The sequence below is a fragment of the Camelus ferus genome, chromosome 10 (assembly GCF_009834535.1).
Source record: "Camelus ferus isolate YT-003-E chromosome 10, BCGSAC_Cfer_1.0, whole genome shotgun sequence".
NCBI classification, from domain to species: Eukaryota; Metazoa; Chordata; class Mammalia; order Artiodactyla; family Camelidae; genus Camelus; species Camelus ferus.
In genome coordinates, this window is record NC_045705.1 from 56,921,970 (window position 1) to 56,941,307 (window position 19,338).

Here is a 19,338-nt window from a genome sequence, read left to right on the forward strand (position 1 = left end):
CAACAGAGAGTTTTGAACCTCTTCCCAAAGGAAATTATTTCATTTGCAACAGAATGTGAGTAAGTTCAAGACTAAGGGCTCTCTCAGAAACAGTGGAAGTTGTGGTGAAAGGCAACTGAGAGAAGATTGGTGGATTAATTGGAGATATAGGCTAAACTGTGGGCTAAAGAATTTGCTGATGAGAACTGGGAAAAGAGACAACTGGGAGGAGCCCTCCTGGAATAAGAACAAATCTCAAACACTGATCTCAGGAACTATCCTTTCAAAGGAGACCTAACATGATTGGATCAGTCTGTGGAGAAAATTTATGCCCCAGGGCATTGTTGAAAATGATAGAGTAATCTGATGGCAACTAACAGAGCTTTATAGCTGATTGTGGCCAGGGAAAGACAGAGTCAAGGAAAGCCCTGCCAAAACCACTGTCATACAAAGGTGACTGTGGGCATATCCAAAGCTGTACCCTCTGAAAGGCAACATCAGAGGCTTCACACTGTAAGGAGGTGGTGAGAATAGACCACTAAAATAGTCTTTCCAGTCACCAAACAAATAAAGAAGCAAATAATAAGCCCCAGAGGTGCTGGACCAGTAGCCAGAGTTGCTACAGAGTTACTATCAAAAACATGCAGTTTCCATGCAAATTAACAGGAAAATATGACCCATACACCAGAAAAAAATCAGGCAATAGAAATTGTGGAGCAACCAAATTTCAAATTTAACAGAAAAAGACTTCAAAATAGCCATTATAAATATGTAAAAAGACTAAAGAAAACCATGATTAAAGAGATTAAAGAAGTAAGGGAATGTATGATGACAGTATCACATCAAATAAAGACTACCAATAGATGGAAATTACAAAAAAGAACCAAATAGATGTTGTGGAATTTAAAAAGTACAATAACTAAAATAAACATTTTAGGAGAGGGGCTCAACAGTAGCTCTGAAATAGCAAAAGACAGAATTATCAAATCTGAAGAGAGATTGAAAGAGATTACACAATCTAAAAAACAGAAAAAAGAATGAGAAAAAAATGAACAGTTTCAGAGAAATGTAGAACACCATTTTGCTTATATGAATAATGGGAGGATCAAAAGGAGAAGGTAAAGATAATGGAGCAGGAAAAAAAATATTCAAAGAAATAAAGTCTAAGAATTTCCCAAGTTTATTGAAAAACATTATGGGTAGCATACATACAGTTCAACAAACTTCAAAGAGGACAGGATAGATGCAAAAAGACCCACAAACAGACGTATCATAGAACATGCTGAAAGCCAAAGGCAAGGAGAAAATCTTGAAAGCAGCAAAAGAAAAATGACTCATCACACACAAAGGAAGCCAAATAAAATTAGCAGCCTACTTCTCATCAAAAACAATGGATGCCGGAAGGCAGCAGGATGGCATGTTCAAAGTGCTAAGAGAAAAAAACTGTCAAGCAAGACTCTTAAATCCAGCAAAACTATCTTTTCAAACTCAAGGCAAAATACAGATAAACAAACACTGAAAAAATTCTGTTAGGTGACACACTTTACCAAAATAAATAAATAAATAAAACCCACCAAAGGAAGTTCTTAAGGGTAGTAAGTGATCTCAGATAATTTGAATCTACATTAAAAAAAATCCATTCCTTTCAAAATAAATTCATGCATTCACTCAACAATATTTATTGAGTACCAACACTGAGCCAGCAATACTCTAGGTGTCAGGGATTTAGTAGTGAACAGAACAGATCTCTTGCCCTTATGGATTAAATGATAGAATCCAGAAGGAGGTAAGTCCTTAAAAAGAAAAAACAAACAAACACACAAAAACAAAAAGAAGTGATGTGTAATAAGGATCTAAGTGCCGTAAATGGGGTAAAGTTGTAGATTTTGTTATTAAATAGGCTAGTCTGGGGAAGGTCTCACTGATAAGGAGAAATATGAGAAAAGATGAAATATTTGGGAATATGAAGGAGTTATCAAATTGGGTATCTGGAGGAAGAATATTCCAGGCAGAAGTAAGAGCTAGAACCAAGGCCCTAAGACAGGAACAACAAGGAGTGTTTGAGAAACAGCTTGGAATGTGGCTGGAGTGAAAGACCAAGGGAGACAGATGAAGGAGAGGAGATCATAATGATAAGTGGGAGCCAGATCACACAGGACCTTGCTGACTCTTGTGTTAACACTGGCTTTCACACTAAATGAAAAATGAAGCTATTACAGGGTTTTGAGCAGAGGAGTGAAATGATCTAGTTTACATTTTTTTTTAAGCTTTTTGGTTGCTACACTGAGAATAGACTAGACATGATGATTTGTTAGGAGGCTCTTGAGCCTCGGTGCCTGCAGTGGAAATGATTAGATTTTGTACATATTTTGGAAGTAGAACTTAACTGGATTTATCAATGGATATGAGGCATGATAGGAATTATGGATGATTCAGAGTACTTTTTGACCTAGGAAATAAGCAATGGAGTTGCCTTCAATTGAGATGAAGAAGGCTGTAGGTAGAGCAGGTTTTGGATGAGGTGACATTTAGAATCCAGTTTGGATCATAATAAGCTTCAGAAGACTTTAAAATTCTTAGAAGAAAAGACAAGGGTAAATTGCCATGATCTTGGCAATGGATTCTTAGGTATGACATCAAAAGCATGCAACAATAACCAAAAAAAAGATAAATTGGACTTCATCAAAATTAAAATTTTTGTTTCAAAGGACACCATCAAGGAAGTGAAAAGTCAACATATAGAATGGGAGAAAATATTGGCAGATGATGTATCTGATAAAGGACTTGTATCTAGAATATATAAAGAATTTTAACAACTTGGAAGTAAAAAGCCAAATAGCTCAATTTAAAAATAGGCAAAGGACCATCATTCAAAAGCCCACAAATGATAAATGCTGGAGAGGGTGTGGAGAAAAGGGAATCCTCTTACACTGTTGGTGTGAATGTAGTTTAGTGCAGCCGTTATGGAAAACAGTTTGGAGATTCATCAAAAGACTAAAAATAGACTTACCATATGACCAAGAATCCTGCTCCTGGGCATATATCCAGAAGGAACCCTACTTCAAAATGACACCTGCACCCCAATGTTCATAGCAGCACTATTTACAATAGCCAAGACACGGAAACAACCTAAATATCCATCGACAGATGGTTGGATAAAGAAGTTTTGGTATATTTATACAAAAGAATACTACTTGGCCATAAAAAATGATAAAATAACGCCACTTGCAACAACATGGATGGACCTGGAGATTGTCATTCTAAGTGAATTAAGCCAGAAAGAGAAAGAAAAATACCATATGATATCACTTATATGTAGAATCTTAAAAAAAAAAAGACAATCAAAGTTATTTATAAAACAGAAACAGACTCACAGACATAAAAAACAAACTTATGGTTACTGGGGGGAAAGGGGTGGGAAGGGATAAATTGGGAGCTTGAGATTTGCAGGTACTAATATACATAAAATAGACAAAGAACAAGTTCTTACTGTATAGCACAGGGAACTATATTCAATATCTTGTAATAACTTATGATGAAAAAGAATATGAAAACAATTATATGTATGTTCATGTATGACTGAAGCATTATGCTCTACACCAGAAATTGACACAACATTGTAAACTAACTCTGCTTCAATAAAAATACATATAAAAAATAAAATAAAAAATGAAAATAGGCAAAGGGTATGAATAAAATGTTTCTCAAAAGAAGATAAACAAATGTTCAACAAGCACAAGAAAAGATGTTTGGCAACATTTGTCATCAGGGAAATGCAAATCAAAACCATTATGAGATATTATTTGACACCCACTAGGATGGCTGTAATTTTTTAAAAAATCAAATAATAACAAGTTTTTGTGAGGATATGGAGAAATTGGAGCCCTCAGGCACTGCTGCCATGAATGTAAAATGGTTCAGGCACTTTGGAAAACAGTCTGGCAGTTCCTCAAAGAGTAAACATAGTTATCATACAACCCAGGAATCCCACTCCTAGGTATATACCAAGAGGAAAAAAAAAACCACATTTACAGAAACTTGAACATGTCTATAGCAGCATTATTCATAACAGCCAAAAGGTGGGAACAATCCAAAGGTCCATCAGCTGATGAATGAATAAGCAAACTATAGCATGTCCATACAACAGAATATTACTCAGCCATAAAAAGGAGTGCAGTACTGATACATGCTACAACATGGATGAACCTGGAAAACATTATGCTAAGTGAAATAAGCGAGTCACAAAGGACCACATATTATATGACTCCAATATGAAATGTCTAGAATCAGAAAATCTTCAGGGACAGAAAGTAGACTAGGGCTAGCGGGACTAGGAGGATGGGGGATAATAGCTAATGTGTATGGGGTTTCTCTCTGAGGTGACAAAAGTGTTCTAAAATTGACTCTGGTGATGGTTGCACATGTCTGTGTATATACTATTAACCATTTAATTGTACATTTTATTATTGTATTATTTCATTACTTATATTTTGGCAGGGGGTGGAAATAATTAGGTTTGTTTATTTTTAGAGATGTTACTGGGGATTGAACCCAGGGCCTTGTGAATGCTAAGCATGTGCTCTACCACTTGAGCATACCCTCCCCCTTAATTATACATTTTAAATGGATACCTATATGGTATGTGAATTTTATCTCAATAAAGCTGTTAGATCAGGGGCCAGGCAAACTTTTTCTGTAAAGGGCCAGACAGTAAATATTTAGGCTTGGTGGGCCATACAGTCTGTTAAACTACTCAACTCTGCACTTCTGTGAAAGCAGTCGTGAACAAAATGTAAATAAGTAAGAGAGACTCTGTGCCAAAGACAGTTTATTTATGGACAGAAAATTTGAATTTCATATAGATTTCATATGTCACAAAATTCTTCTTTGGATTTTCCCCCAACTATTTAAAAATGTAAAAGTCATTTTTAGTTTGCAGACTGTACAAAAAACCAGGAAGGGGTCATAGTTTGCTGACCCCTGGACTAAATGCACCTAATCCTCCCTCCACTATGACTTCAAGTACTAAGTAAATCTCTCTCCCTTACAATCCCCATGAACAAGAGTCAACTTTGACTCCCCTCTCAGTCTTTTCCTCAACACTACCATCCCTATGCATGGCTTTCCAAGACCATGGGAAATACAAACCCAGCCAAGTAAGCACTCAACAGCAGGAAAACCTCCTGGACTCCATTTCCAAATAGACCACTAATTTATACCAATTTGGTAAAAGAGTTGAGGGCTCACCATGTGTTTCTTACAAGGTAGAGGAAAATGCTTGGGAACAGAGGATATTAAGTGAGTAAAATAAATGCATGCCCCTCTTTAAGAACCTTCTGGCTCCTAATCAACTCTAAGAGGGAGAATTTAGGCCTAAGTGTCAATGAGCAACATTTTTTTTAAGTCCTTAATGCAGACTACCCCACAGCTACGATGTGGGAAAAAGGAGATCATTTAAGGCACAGTCATTCACAGTGCCTATATGTAGAAGGTGCTTCGTGAATGTTTGACTATTCTGAACCTGGGTCCTTTGGCAAGACAGCTCATACTGTGAAAAATGACGTGTCCCAAGTGAACCAGCACTCAGCCTCTGAGTCCCAGCAACGTCTAATCTTAGGCCCTCCTCCTCAAGATGCAGGGCAGCTAGATGAGAGGGCATGGTTCTCGCCCAGTCATGCCATACTGCTGAGGTGCATGCCTACCTGAGCTACATCTGGGAGGGCCTGATGCTGCTGGGCACCGAGGGGGAAAAGAGAAGAAGCTGGATAACAACTACTATTATTGAAATTTTCACACAGCATTATGGTATCTTATTTGAGCCTCACACCAGCCATCAAAGGTATATATTATGGGTATCCCTATCTTACAGATGAAGAAACTCTTCTCTAGACACCTCCCTACTTGAGGTCTCCCAAATTTGCCCTTTTTTTTTGCCTCCTGCCATTACTCATAAAGTTGTTTTCCAGAATGTTCCTCCTTCTTTCTTCATTAGTAAACCCTGCTCCTCTTTAAAAACCAAGTTCCAGTTTTACCTGCTCGGCAAGGCCTGCTCCTGACATATCTTCCGTCAGAGTAAGAGCCATCTCTGTTTACAATCCTTCTAGCTCATCATCTTTGGGATAAAATCCAAGTTCCTCAGCAAGGCAAGAATCTGGCTCATGCCTGCCTTTTCAGCCTCATCTCCAGCCTCTCTCTCCCTATCTCACTATTACCTTCTATGATCAAAGTAAAAGAATCACTAACTCACAAATCCCTTAGGACACCACACTCATTCCTCCACTTCCTATACCCTTCTCAACCCCATCACCAGGTTAACTCCTACTCATCTTCCAAAGTCATCTCAGGCATCACCTCTTCTGAGTGGTCTTTCCTGGCATCCTAGAATGGGTTAAATTCTCTTCTGTACTTCCAGAGCATGCAGAGCTTATCTCTCATCACAACACTTATTAGGACTGAACACATACGTTTTTCTGCCTCACTAATATGTGAGCTCTTTGCAGGTAGAAAATTTGTCTTCCTTATTATCTTTGAATATCCAAATTCCAGCAAAGAGCAAACACTAAATATGTTTGGGGAAGGAAGAGAGAAAGAAGGAGGTGGGGGAGGGGGTCATTAATTGTCAAGTGAATCAGACATTGCATTGGATACCAATTGTTTCTAATGCCATTAAGTACACTGAATGTGATGCACATGCAGATATAGACATACTCAAGAGAGACTTGCATACATATACATACAGACAAACAAACACCAGTTAGATTTGAAGGCAAGCAAGACCTTGGGAGCCAGTGGCCGAGTCCTCCTTAGACAGGAAGATCCAGAAGCTTACTTAATATCTGAAGTAGAAGTTTTCCCTCTCTGCTGGCTTAACCATTTCTGGCAGCTAGATGACCCTCACATTCTGCCCACCACTTTGTAGGGTCCAGATCCTGCCTAGACTAACAGCATCTTTGGATTCCTGATTATACTTCTGGCTGTTTTTACCCCAGGTCCTGCATACTGTACTGCATCCTAACCTTTTGCTTCTAATCTTCTCCTTGATCTTCAACCTGGCTTATGAGCTTTCTCTCAGCTCTTACTTCCTTGGCTCAATGTTCCCCCGACTCCACTTCTTATGCACACAGACACATCTAAATACAGAAAGGCACATTCAAATAAAGAAAGGCACAAAATGATGTATACGTACATTCAAAGAAACAAACACAAAGACACATGGAGACATAATCACATATATAGACATACAGAGAAGCTTTAGAAGTATAACTAGTCCCTGCCATTAATAGGACTGACATCCAGAATAGACAAAGCAGACTCATCAACAAAGAGGGGAGGAAGGAAAACAACAGTCTGCTTAGTGAGAAAGAATTTCCCTATCTGTCAAAGCAAAGCACCGTCTGGGTTTTCCTGGAAACATGAGCGGAACCATCTGGGGGAGCTGCTGCTTCATCCTGTATCTGGCTAAGGCACTGGGACAGATTGCAAATTATGCCTCCTTCCTCTGATGTTAGCTCAGCTAGTCTAGCAACTGGTACCCTTCACTGAGTGCTGGCTGACAATGTGTCTTCTGCTACACCAACACATGTTGGATTATCTCACCCCTATTCCTCTTGGAACTCCCACAGTCTCCTATGCATGCCACCATTACAGCCCTGAAGATGTGCTGTTGTCACTGCCATTTTACATATCTGCCTCTCTCATTAGCCTAGGGGCTTGCCAATGGCAAAGAGTATCTTATTTTCACCTCTAGTCTATTCTAAAGAGGAGGAAAGTAAGGCTCCAAATTACTTGGCCTTATAGCTAGTACATTGCCAAGCTTGAATTTGAACTCAGGTCAGACTCCAAAGCTCATACTTAGACTTTTTAAAAGTTAGTGTCCAGACACTTTATTCTAAGAAACTCACAAAATGCCATGAAGTCCTCATAAAAGTTAGGTCTAAATGCATGAGCAAGGCCATAGAACTTGGACTCAGTGGAGGTTGCAGCCTGTAAACTGTCTGAGTCACTGCTGGTAGGGGAATACTACAGCCACCTATAAGTAAGTATTTACAAGAAAAAATGGGGAGAGGTCATTTACTTAACCTAAGGAGCAGATTTTACCTGAAGAATGATGTCACTCATGGCATCAGTCACCTCTGTTCTGTAAAAAGGGCCTGAGACTCTAATCTGTGCTTTGTCTGGATTAAGGGCAGGGGGTCAGAGTGTTCCACAAGGCAGGAGATAAGACAGTGATCGCTCCAGGAGATAGGCAGGGAGCAAGAAGGCAAAAACCAGCAGAGGCCTCCAAACAGTAACAGTCCTTTAGGTCAAAGAAGAATTGCTACAGCAACAGAAATGTATACATCGAAATCTATGCTGCGGTTATTTGAATAATTGTATGCAATTATTTCTTTTCTGCCCTATTTTACACACAGCAAAATTAAAAAAAAAAAAAAAAAAAAGCAAAGCTCCAGGCTGTCAAAGCTATTCAGAGAAGAAGCAAGGAAAATCTATGTTTAGGATTGAGTCCAGGGACTAAGGGGAGAGCTCTGCTTCTGAGGGGCCAGCATGGTAGCAGCAGTGGAAGCCAGAGGGAGGCACCGAGCACAAGGTGAATCCAGGAAAAATAAAACCGAGACTAATTAGCCAGCTGCCTTTGACATCTCCCCTCATGGAGCTCCATATGATAAGGGGCAAGAATTTGACTCAGGTCCTCGCTATGTGGATGAGAGGGAATTACCACCTGGGTTCTCCCATAGCTTTCTTCTCATCTTAGCTTCCCTATAAGTGGCAGCTATAAAAAAAAAAAAAAAAGGAAGAAAGGATGGAATAGAGAGAAGAAGGAGGAAGGAATTCTCCCAAAGAGAATGTGCCAGGGCTCTTCAGCCTGGTGTCCTCAAAAGCCATCTACACCTGCCCGGAAACAGAGGCACTCTAGCTGTCAGCTAGCTAACCAGGGATCTCTGCTTGGGAAACCATGGTAATTCAGACTTGGAAGCACCTCTGCATATCTGTCAAAGTAAGGAGTAGGGAGATGGAGATAGAAGTCAACATGGTTTTCAACATGTTTTCTATAGAGGCCTAAGGATTCTTATGGATTGGGCTACAGAAAGGCAAGTGGGAGGTGACCACGACTCTAACCAATGCAGTGACATTTTAATTTTTTTAACATCTTTATTGAGATATAACTCAATACCAACTTAGTGTACAACTCAAGAACTCAAGGGCTTTTAGCATAAACACAGAGGTGTGCAATCATCACCACAAGTCTGAAACATTTTCATCAGTCTGATGCAGAACTGAGTTGCAATAACCCCCAAAATTAGATAACAATGAGCTAATTCAGTCTCAGTTTCCTTATCAGTTAGATGGAAAAATTAGTATCTCCCCCATAGTAGAGGTTTCTTGTAAAGATTACAGAGAGGTTGTATGTAAAATCACCTAGCACATGCCTTCCACACTGTAGCAATGGTAGGAATAGAAGTAGAAGTAGTAATACTATGACTGTGAGCTAAACCACAGGCTGGGTATTTTCTACACATGATTTCATCTCATCTTTGCCATAATCCTTCAAGGTAGGGATTACTGTCCCTATTTGACAGTGAGGAAACATAAATTCACGGAGTTTATGAAACTTTCTGAGATCATACAGTTATTAACTGATGAAAGTGTACCTAAAACCCTAATCTTTCTTGCTCTGAAACTTGTGCATATCTTTGCTCAGTCACACAGATTTTCAACATTCTCAATGTTTTATTCTTTCTTCATCAATGCTTCTCTTGCATGTTTTTCTCTAAGACTTTCCTAATATTTTAACTACAGTGATTTTTACCTCCATCCAGATTCTATATATGATTCACAGCACAGGGTAGAGCGATAGAGAAGGGGTCACAGAGGAGATCAGAGATACACATCACACACTAACATGTCCTTAGTAACTCCTAGAAACAGCCCACCACTGACTTAGCTGCTATCTTGGCCAGGAACTCACAAGTCCAAAGTCCCCTGTCCCCCATACCTTTGATCAGCCAACTCTATATTCTTGCTCTGCCTTAAAGAAACAATTTAAGGGGTACACAGCAATAAGATAGGATCTTTGCTTTCAAATTCAAAATTCAAAAAAATGTAACTCATCACCTTTATGTGTAAGGGCTGCAACACGCCCTGTGGGAGAAGCAATGATGAATAAGACTTGGTTCTTGCCTCTGGGAGACACTCAATCTGGTAGGACAGGCAAGGATGAATCCAACTAATTACAATATGGAGCATAGCAATATGGCAGATGAGAAATTCATGCCAAGTACTCTGGAGCATGGGAGAGGAAGGATTACTTCCCACTGTAGGGGAACAAACAAGATTTCCTGAAGGGAACAACATTTAATGTAAGCCAGTAGTTCTCAACTGGGAGCAGTTCTGTCCCCCAGGACAAGTGATAGTTGGCAACAGAAACATTTTTGGTAGTCACAGCTTGGGCAGGGGGTGGGAGCGGGGTGGTCCTAGCATCCAGTGTATAGAGTCTAGGGATGCTGCTAAATATCCTACAGTCTGGTCCAAAATGTCAATAATGCTGAGGTTAAGAAACCCTGATTTAGGCCTTAGAATTTTTACAGACAAAATGGGAGGCAGAAAGATGTCACCATGAGAATTTATGTGGAGCAAAGGCACAGTGATGGGATATAAAGAGCATGTTTGAGATGGCAGTAGCATACAGTAAGGGGATGCAGGGTAACATGAACTAGTCAGGTGAGCTAAACTTAGACTGCACTGCACTCCCTTTGCAAGGCAGGACCAACGATCAGAGATGTACTTTAGTAATTCCAGCATTAGTGCAAAAAGACAAACTTATAAAGATAGTACAACCAAAAGCAAGACATTCTAATTAAGTGCTAAATTGAGTGATGTAGAGGGTGTGCTATGGGAATTAGTACTGAGATGAGAGAGATCAATGGGGCTGGGAAGTCAGGGAAGATTCATGAAATATGAGGCTGTGGTATTCCAGGGGACACCTAAGTCTGATACAGGCAGGGCCAGGGGTTAGAGGGAGAGGTATAAGAAGTTAATTCCAGGTAAGGAGAACTATCTGAGCAAAGAAAGGGGACTGGAATAAACATGGAATGACTATGACAAAAAGAGAGACAAGAGTGGTAGGAGGTGTGTCTAGAGAGTCTTAAGAAAAGCTAGGGTCAGATTTGAAGGAAAGGCACAGGAAGTCAGGTGGAATAAGAGGAGGAAACTAAAACACAACTTAGGAAGATCACTGGCAGCACATACAACATGAGCTGGTGGAGGAGAAACTAGAGGCAAGGGACTACTTAGAGGAGTTTACAGTTACCTGGATACAAAGAAATGAGGCCCAAAACCTGAAGAGGAAAGATTATTAATCATGATAGTAACTTCTGAGCATAAGACAGCTACCTATCTTCATCCAAATTAGCCCATGTTGGCACTGGCTATGTGTGAGAAGCACTGGGCCCTATACACTACTTCCCAGCCAGCCCAATTCCTACTGGCCATTTAGATATTTCAAGTGGAACTGCTGGCTGCTCCTCTAAGAGCTTAGTTCTCCAGCCCTGATCCCACCTGGTGCCAGAGTCCATCCCCAACTCTCACAGCCTCCCGGGACCTAGCATGCCTCTTGGTGGAACAATGTAAAAAAAAAAAAGTTTGAAAAAACAAGTCAACTTTCACCCTACTAAAGTCAAGCAGATCTGATGACAGTACTACAATACAGCCTTGCTGTTCAAAATCCTCTAGGCTTTCAGATGGGCAATCAAAAATAAGAAGTTCTCACCTAGACCATTTCTAAAATGTAAGGCATAGGCAGGAGGCTGGCTGAGTTGCCAGAGAAGTTGTGGCCCCTAGAAACAAGTGGCCCTACTCTATCAAGCCCCTCTTCCCTTAAGATCAGCTACTCAGACAGAGACAGAACTACCTCCTGTAGTGTTCTAGCTCTAGTCGAGTCAGCCAAGCTGCTGGGGGTAGCTCCCAAAGCTGAATGCCGTGGTGCCACAGGATGATGAGAGAGCTGATTTGAAATTCTTGAAATACAGGCCAACCCTCACTATCTGGACCATCATGCTGAGGGAGGGAAAAAACATGAATTTAGAACCTATCACATACCAGCTCTTGTGCTTGAGGCTTTGCATACATTAAATTCTTACAAGAACCCTGCAAAGCGTTACCCTCCTCAAATAGCTGAGTAATTGAGGCTCAGAGAGGTAAAGTTATTTGCCTAATTGTCACAGAGCCAATAAGTGGCAAAGTCGAGTCTTGAACACAGGTCTATTTGTATCAAAACATATGCTCTTTCTGACAATAACAACACTAATAATAACAACAAAAACTAACTTTTATTGAGCCTCTTCTATATGCCAGGCATTGTACTAAGTGTTTTATATGCATTATTTCATCTTCACAACAACTTCACGAGGTGCCTAATATTATTATTCCATTTCTAATGAGGAAACTGAGGCTGAAAGAGATTAAGTAACTTCTCAAAGTTTCCACAGCTGGTAAAGGGAGAACCAGGTTTAAACCTGGGTCTGTGTGACTCCACGGCTCAAGCTTTTAACCCTACACCAGATATCACAGACACTACAGAAGTATATTTTGCAGTTTCCCACAACCTACCTATCCCCACCTCCCAAAATGTGTGATCACACCCCTGCAGAAGACTTGCATCTCAGCCTGACACCATGCTGCTACAGTGACATTGGTCAGTCATCCCACACAGGAACATTAAAATACAATTGTCAGATGTAGGTAGCTTTCCTAGAAATATAGAGGAACAGAAAGGGAGCAGTAATTAGCATTCACTGAGTTTGAATTGTGTGTCAGTATTATGCTGGGAACATTTTTCTTAATTAACATATGATGAAATTAACTTTGGTAGGGGAGTGGGGGAAATGTGGTTCTATGAGGTTTGGTACATAAGAAAATTCTTATAACCACCCCACAATCCAGACACAGGACAGTTCTATTACCCAAAAAAACTCCCTCTTGCTGTCCCTTTGTAATCAAACCTTCCCCACACTCCTAACCCTTGGTAACCACTGATCTAGCCTCCGTCCCTATAGTTTTGCCTTTTTCAGAATGTTATTAGATGTGATCATACAGTATGTAACTATTTGAAATGGTTTCCTTCTCTCAGCATAACACCTTTGAGATTCATCTTTGCTGTATGCTTCAACACTTCATTCCTTTTTATTGCTGAGTAGTTTTCTATAGTTTGTTTTATCCATTCACACACAGAAAGACATTTGATTTGTGGCCAATTTGGGGCAATTATAAGTATGGGATTTAGTGCAAATACAAATTTTCATTTATTTATAGCAGTAAATACCTAGAAGTAGAACTGCTGGGACATGTAGTAAATTATGCTTAACTTTACAAGAAACTCTATAAGCAAGAGTTCTAGTGGCTCTTCCTCCTTAACTAGTACTTAGTATTGACCACTTTTAATTTTAGCCATCCTAATAGGTGTGTAGTGGTATCTCATTGTGGTTTTAATTTGCACTTCCCTAATGGCTAATGATACTGAGCATTTTTTCATATGTTTATTTGCCATCCAAGTATCTTCTCTGATGGTGTCTGTCCAAATCTTTTCCCACTTTTTACTGAGTTGCTTGTTTTCTATTCATGAGTTTTGAGGATTTTTTATTTGCCCTGGGAACTTTTAACAGCACTTTTCTCACTTAATCCTGACAACCCTGCAAGGGTAAGAATCATTAACCACCACTTTACCGTGAGAAAATCAAAGAGAAATCACTAAACTATTATAACTTGATCAGTTCTGCCTAATTTCAAAGTTTACTTATCACTTAATCACCTGTGACATATATAACACTAGAATGCAAGCCCTATTAAAGCCGGGATATTTTTTTCCAGGAGGGAGGCAATTAGGTTTATTTATTTATTTATGATTAGTGGAGGTACTGGGGATTGAACATGTACTCTACCACTTGAGCTATAACCTCCCCCACTAAAGCAGAGATCTTACCGGTTTTGTTCAGGATCCAATTCCTATCCCTAAAACAATGCCTACCACATAATAGGTATTCAATTAAGAATTTGTTTAAAGGCTGACCAAATGCCCTTGATTTTCCATGTAGGCCCCACAGAAGAAAATAAAACTGCTGTCCAAGTGTTTGGTCCAGTTAAGGGGACAGTGAGTTTAGGGAGGTTCTTGTCTGCCCACCTCAGACTGTCAGGACAGGCTGACAGTGCCATCCCACTGCTGCAAATCCTTTGCCCATGGGCAGTGTCCCCACCATAGGTCTCAAGAGAACACAAGCCATGAATTCCCAACTGCCAGGCTGGTAGAACTCCTGCCAGCTTGCAAGAAGGACACCAGCACCAACAGGGCTATCCTGGTCACCTGAAGGGCCCACAATGCACAGCCTCTGCTATCTAGGAAAGAAGCAAGCAAAGATGGATGGCACTTGAGGAGCCAAACTGCCCCCACACAAATGATTATATATTTTCTATAAAATGCCTGCTGAGTCTCAGTTTATCATTAAGTCTAATTTCATAGCTCACAGCACAGACAGAACAATCAGAAATGAGAATGAATCAAAGAAGAGACAGGGAAACTATAAAAAGAAATCACAACAATGCATATAGGAATACAGGCACTGGGGTAATAGTGCAAGGGGCCCTGAAGACATGCTTTGAATTATCCAAAGAAAATTAACGTTCTGTTGACAATAACCCACAAGAAGGAAAACTTACCTCACAAATGACTAAAATTTTAAAATATCTAGAAATGAAGTTATAGTTCAGTTATCTGAAAAACTTACTGATATGAGGCTGAATAAATAAGGCTTTAATAGAGTATCCCTTCAGACTTCTAAAGACCTTGGGGAATCAGCAATGCTTTTAAATGGGTCATAAAAATCTCAGGTCCTTGATGGCCAGCACAACAAGGGTTTCCTCTCTGGTGGCTTAGCATCCATTATCCAATACTCTAAGCTCTGAGCTGTCCACCTAACTGTCTAGTTAGATCGTGAACTCCACCTATGTTTAAACTGACTTAAGCACACACACTTTGCTACCATTACTTTCTCTTTCAAAGGCAGTAGCTTGTGACTGGTCAAGAGATCCCCAGACTAGCAGGCCTCTCTACCCACCAGAGGCCTGAGACTGCAGGGAGAGCAGCTGAAGCCACGGCAAGGCAGAAGCCACACTGAAAAAGAACAGCTCACCACTGGCACAGGGAAGAGCAGGGTGACAGCTTTTGTGTTATTTTAGAACAGTTTGTGCTGATGAGCTTTTTGTTGTGGTAACATTCTTCTAAAAAGAACATTTTCTTCCTCCCCTCATTGACAAAGTAACTCAGCAGAAAGTGAAAAAGAAGGAGGAGCGGATGACAAAGATATCCAGGAATCTGTGGATCTTGGCTCATATCACCTTCTTGACTGTGGTGTCATCCATCTCCCAGTCCCGTGGCCAGGCCCTCAAAGAGACATCAGGAAACCTCTAGGCCTCATTTACCCCCAGAAACACAGCTCTATTCCCAGCACAGACAGTAAAATTTGGGTCCCCTGAGGGCCAGTGATACTTCTAGATGTGACCAAAAGTTCGGATCCTTTCATTGTGGTGTTGTCCTTGCTCAAGAACCTATAGTTGCCAGGTTCAACAAGTATACATATCTCAGCCTGGTTGCCTGGAAAAGGAATTTTTAGGTTTTTGTCCTGCAGTTTTCTACCTGAGTCACTCTGCCTAACCAAACCTACCCACCATGCTTCTTAACTATCTCCACATCTTTGCTCACACTGCTTCCCTACTGCTCAGGCTGCCTCACCCCTTCCACCCTATCCCAATTCTACTTTTCCTCCAGGAAGTCTATTTTTCTCCTCTTATAAATTCCTCAGACACTATCAAGTTCAACCTGATACAAGGAAACCCTCTGCTGACCAATCAAGGGAGTGCTGTGTTCTACCCGCCCATCTTCAGTGACAAGGAGTTCACTACCTATCTACTGAGGAAGCCTCTTCTATGACGAGACAGCAATGCTGAATGACTCTTTATTCCAGAAAAAAAATATGCCTATATTTTACTTTCCCCACAGTGGTCCTGGTTCTGCCCTTAGAATAAGATAAACAATACAGCAGTACTTAATAGCTCAGGCTTTGAAATCAGATCTGTGCTCATATCCAGTATGTCCTTGAACAAAATGCTTGACCTTTCCAAAGTTCCAGTCCTCAGTGATAATACCAACCTCAAAGGCTGTTAAAAACATTAAAAGAGTACTATGCAAAAAGCTTAACACTACCTGGCATAGATTAAGAATTCAATAAATGATAGCCAGGGATGCAGTTTTCATTGTTATCATCATCATCATTTAAGTCTGATTCCTCTACTTCTTTTTTTTTTAACTTTTTTTTATTGAGTTATAGTCATTTACAATGTTGTGTCAAATTTCAGTGTAGAGCACAATTTTTCAGTTATATGTGAACATACATATATTCATTGTCACATTTTTTTTCACTGTGAGCTACCACAAGATCTTGTATATATTTCCCTGTACTATAGTATAATCTTGTTTATCTATTCTACATATGCCTGTCAGTATCTACAAATTTTGAACTCCCAGTCTATCCCTTCCCACCCTGCTCCCCCTTGGCAACCATAAGTTTGTATTCTATGTCTATGAGTCTGTTTCTGTTTTGTATTTATGTTCTCTTTTTTTTTTTAGATTCCACATATGAGTGATCTCATATGGTATTTTTCAGTCTCTTTCTGGCTTACTTCACTTAGAATGACATTCTCCAGGAACATCCATGTTGCTGCAAATGGCGTTGTCGGTTTTTATGGCTGAATAGTATTCCATTGTATAAATATACCACCTCTTCTTTATCCAGTCATCTGTTGATGGACATTTAGGCTGTTTCCATGTCTTGGCTATTGTAAATAGTGCTGCTGTGAACACTGGGGTGCAGATGTCTTTTTGAAGTAGCATTCCTTCTGGATATATGCCCAGGAGCGGGATTCCTGGGTCATATGGTAAGTCTATTCCTAGTCTTTTGAGGAATCTCCATACTGTTTTCCACAGTCGCTACACCAAACTGCATTCCCACCAGCAGTGTAGGGGAGTTCCCTTTTCTCCACAGCCTCTCCAGCATTTGTCATTTGTGGACTTTTGAATGATGGCCATTCTGACTGGTGTGAGGTGATACCTCATCATAGTTTTTTTTTTCTCATTGTAGTTTTGATTTGCATTTCTCTGATAATTAGTGATATTGAGCATTTTTTCATATGCCTATTGATCATTTGTATTTCTTCCTTGGAAAATTGCTTGTTTAGGTCATTTTTGGATTGGGTTGTTTGTTTTTTTCTTATTAAGTCATATGAGCTGCTTATATATTCTGGAGATCAAGCCTTTGTCGGTTTCATTTGCAAAAATTTTCTCCCATTCCGTAGGTTGTTGTTTTGTTTTACTTATGGTTTCCTTTACTATGCAGAAGCTTGTAAGTTTCATTAGGTCCCATTTATTTATTCTTGCTTTTATTTCTATTGCTTGGGTAGACTGCCCTAGGAGAACATTTTTGAGATGTATGTGAGATAATGTTTTGCCTATATTTTCTTCTAGGAGGTTTATTGTATCTTGTGTTATGTTTAAGTCTTTGATCCATTTTGAGTTTATTTTTGTGTATGGTGTAAGGGAGTGTTCTAGCTTCACTGATTTACATGCTGCTGTCCGGTTTTCCCAACACCATTTGCTGAAGAGACTATCTTTATTCCATTGTATATTCTTGCCTCCTTTGTCAAATGATTCCTCTACTTCTAATGTATTTGAAGATATAAATTATATCACCTGAATCTTTTATTGTCCAGGCAAAAGTTTCTTCGCTAGACTATAAACTATATGAGGACTGATGTATCTGTCCTATTTACTGCCACACTCCCATGTCTAGAACAGTGCCTGGCACATATTTAGTAGACACTTCTAAATACTGAATTGTACTGGATGCTCTCCATTTCACAGTTTCCATGCCCTCCATCATTTATGTCACTCCTCCCTGTACAGGCTTTCACTGTTCTAAATGTTTCTGACAACATGAGATTTAAAACTGACTTCAAAACTTAAAGGTGGACTAATCAGAAGAGTGGAGAGACTAGAATTACCTCCTCCCTCATGTATGCACCATATCACTACCACAGATTTGGCATAACTTGATAGCTTCATCAAACTGCTGGCTCACATTGAGCTTGAAAACAATGGAAACTTTTCAATCTTTTCACATGTGATGACTTTGTACTCTGTGCTCTGTGGAACTGGAGCTGTAGTAATGCCAAAAGGTGAAATAGTAACAGAGCTTTTTCTATCAGGAGATTCCTCTTGCTCTTACTATCTGGACCACTCAACTGGCTCCCAGCAACTGCAGCCTGGAATTCAGAATGATCTTTCTAGGAATCTTTGTTTCTTCCTCACAAATAGAGTATAAGCTCCCAGAGGGCAAGATCTGACTATCTTGCCTTCTCTCCCACATGCCAGCACAGGGCTGAGCACAGAGTAAATACAGATGGATGCCCTCCATCCACAGCAGGAATACAACAAGGATTCCGGGAAATTTTAAAGACTAGCCTCAGGGCTCCTTCTGCATCTCCAATGGTACAGCTCAGTCAGTGTTGTACTTCTAGCTGGTAGGCAGACTCAAATGCAGACTTAAAGCCTGTACTCTTAACAGGCCAGCTCCTTGAGGCTGCTCTTCTGAGAATCACCTTCCTTGACAGGGATGCATTCCTAGATAACAAACCAATGTCAAGAACATCTTTCCACAGGGAACAGCCTGTCTAGACAGCTTTTGGGGACTGTCCCTACAGGAAGAGAAGAGAGCCACACAGGGTGATGGAGCTCACCTCATCACTTTCTTCCACATCCACGTCACCATTGGCATCATCATCCATCAGCTTGTGGATGCTGCGGACTGCATCAAAGCTGAGCTTCTCATCCTCACTATGGCACAGGAGCTTATCAATCCGGCAAAACTCTGTACAGGAAAAGCAAGAGACAACATTACAGGGGCTCCACCCAGCCTCTATTACCCACCTGTCTCACTGTCCTTAGCTTATTGCACCTGACTCCTCATGTAGCCACTTAACTGACTGCATAGTGAGAAAAGTATATCATATTAACTGTCTCCCCTATTTAGGGACAATGCTTTATTATCCTAATAGTTCCTGATAGGGAAGTCAAGCATAGGACTGGGAATACACTGGGATCTAGACAAAGAACATGAACAGGTAACACACAAGGAAAAAAATACAAATGACAGAAAATACAAATAGCCAATGAGCACAGGAAAAAGCCTCACTAGTAATCAAAGAAATACATGTTCAAATGAAATATTATTTTTAGTCAGTTAATAAATAAATGTAAAT

General features: G+C 40.0%; 1 protein-coding gene and 1 long non-coding RNA gene across 5 annotated transcripts in view; both read right to left on the reverse strand.

Moving 5' to 3' along the window:
• STIM1 (stromal interaction molecule 1) overlaps positions 1–19,338 on the reverse strand; it is a 170,238-nt gene that overhangs the window by 65,445 nt on the left and 85,455 nt on the right. For all 4 annotated transcript variants that reach the window (XM_006181647.3, XM_014556683.2, XM_006181648.2 and 1 more), the window contains exon 2: positions 18,817–18,947. In XM_006181647.3, coding sequence (XP_006181709.1) covers positions 18,817–18,947 — 131 coding nt within the window. The remainder of the gene's footprint in view (positions 1–18,816; positions 18,948–19,338) is intronic.
• Positions 11,329–14,341, reverse strand: LOC116666467. The gene is made up of 3 exons (XR_004323346.1): positions 14,153–14,341; positions 12,586–12,726; positions 11,329–12,033 (listed from the first exon to the last, which is right to left on the reverse strand). It is a non-coding gene; the product is annotated as an uncharacterized LOC116666467 (long non-coding RNA).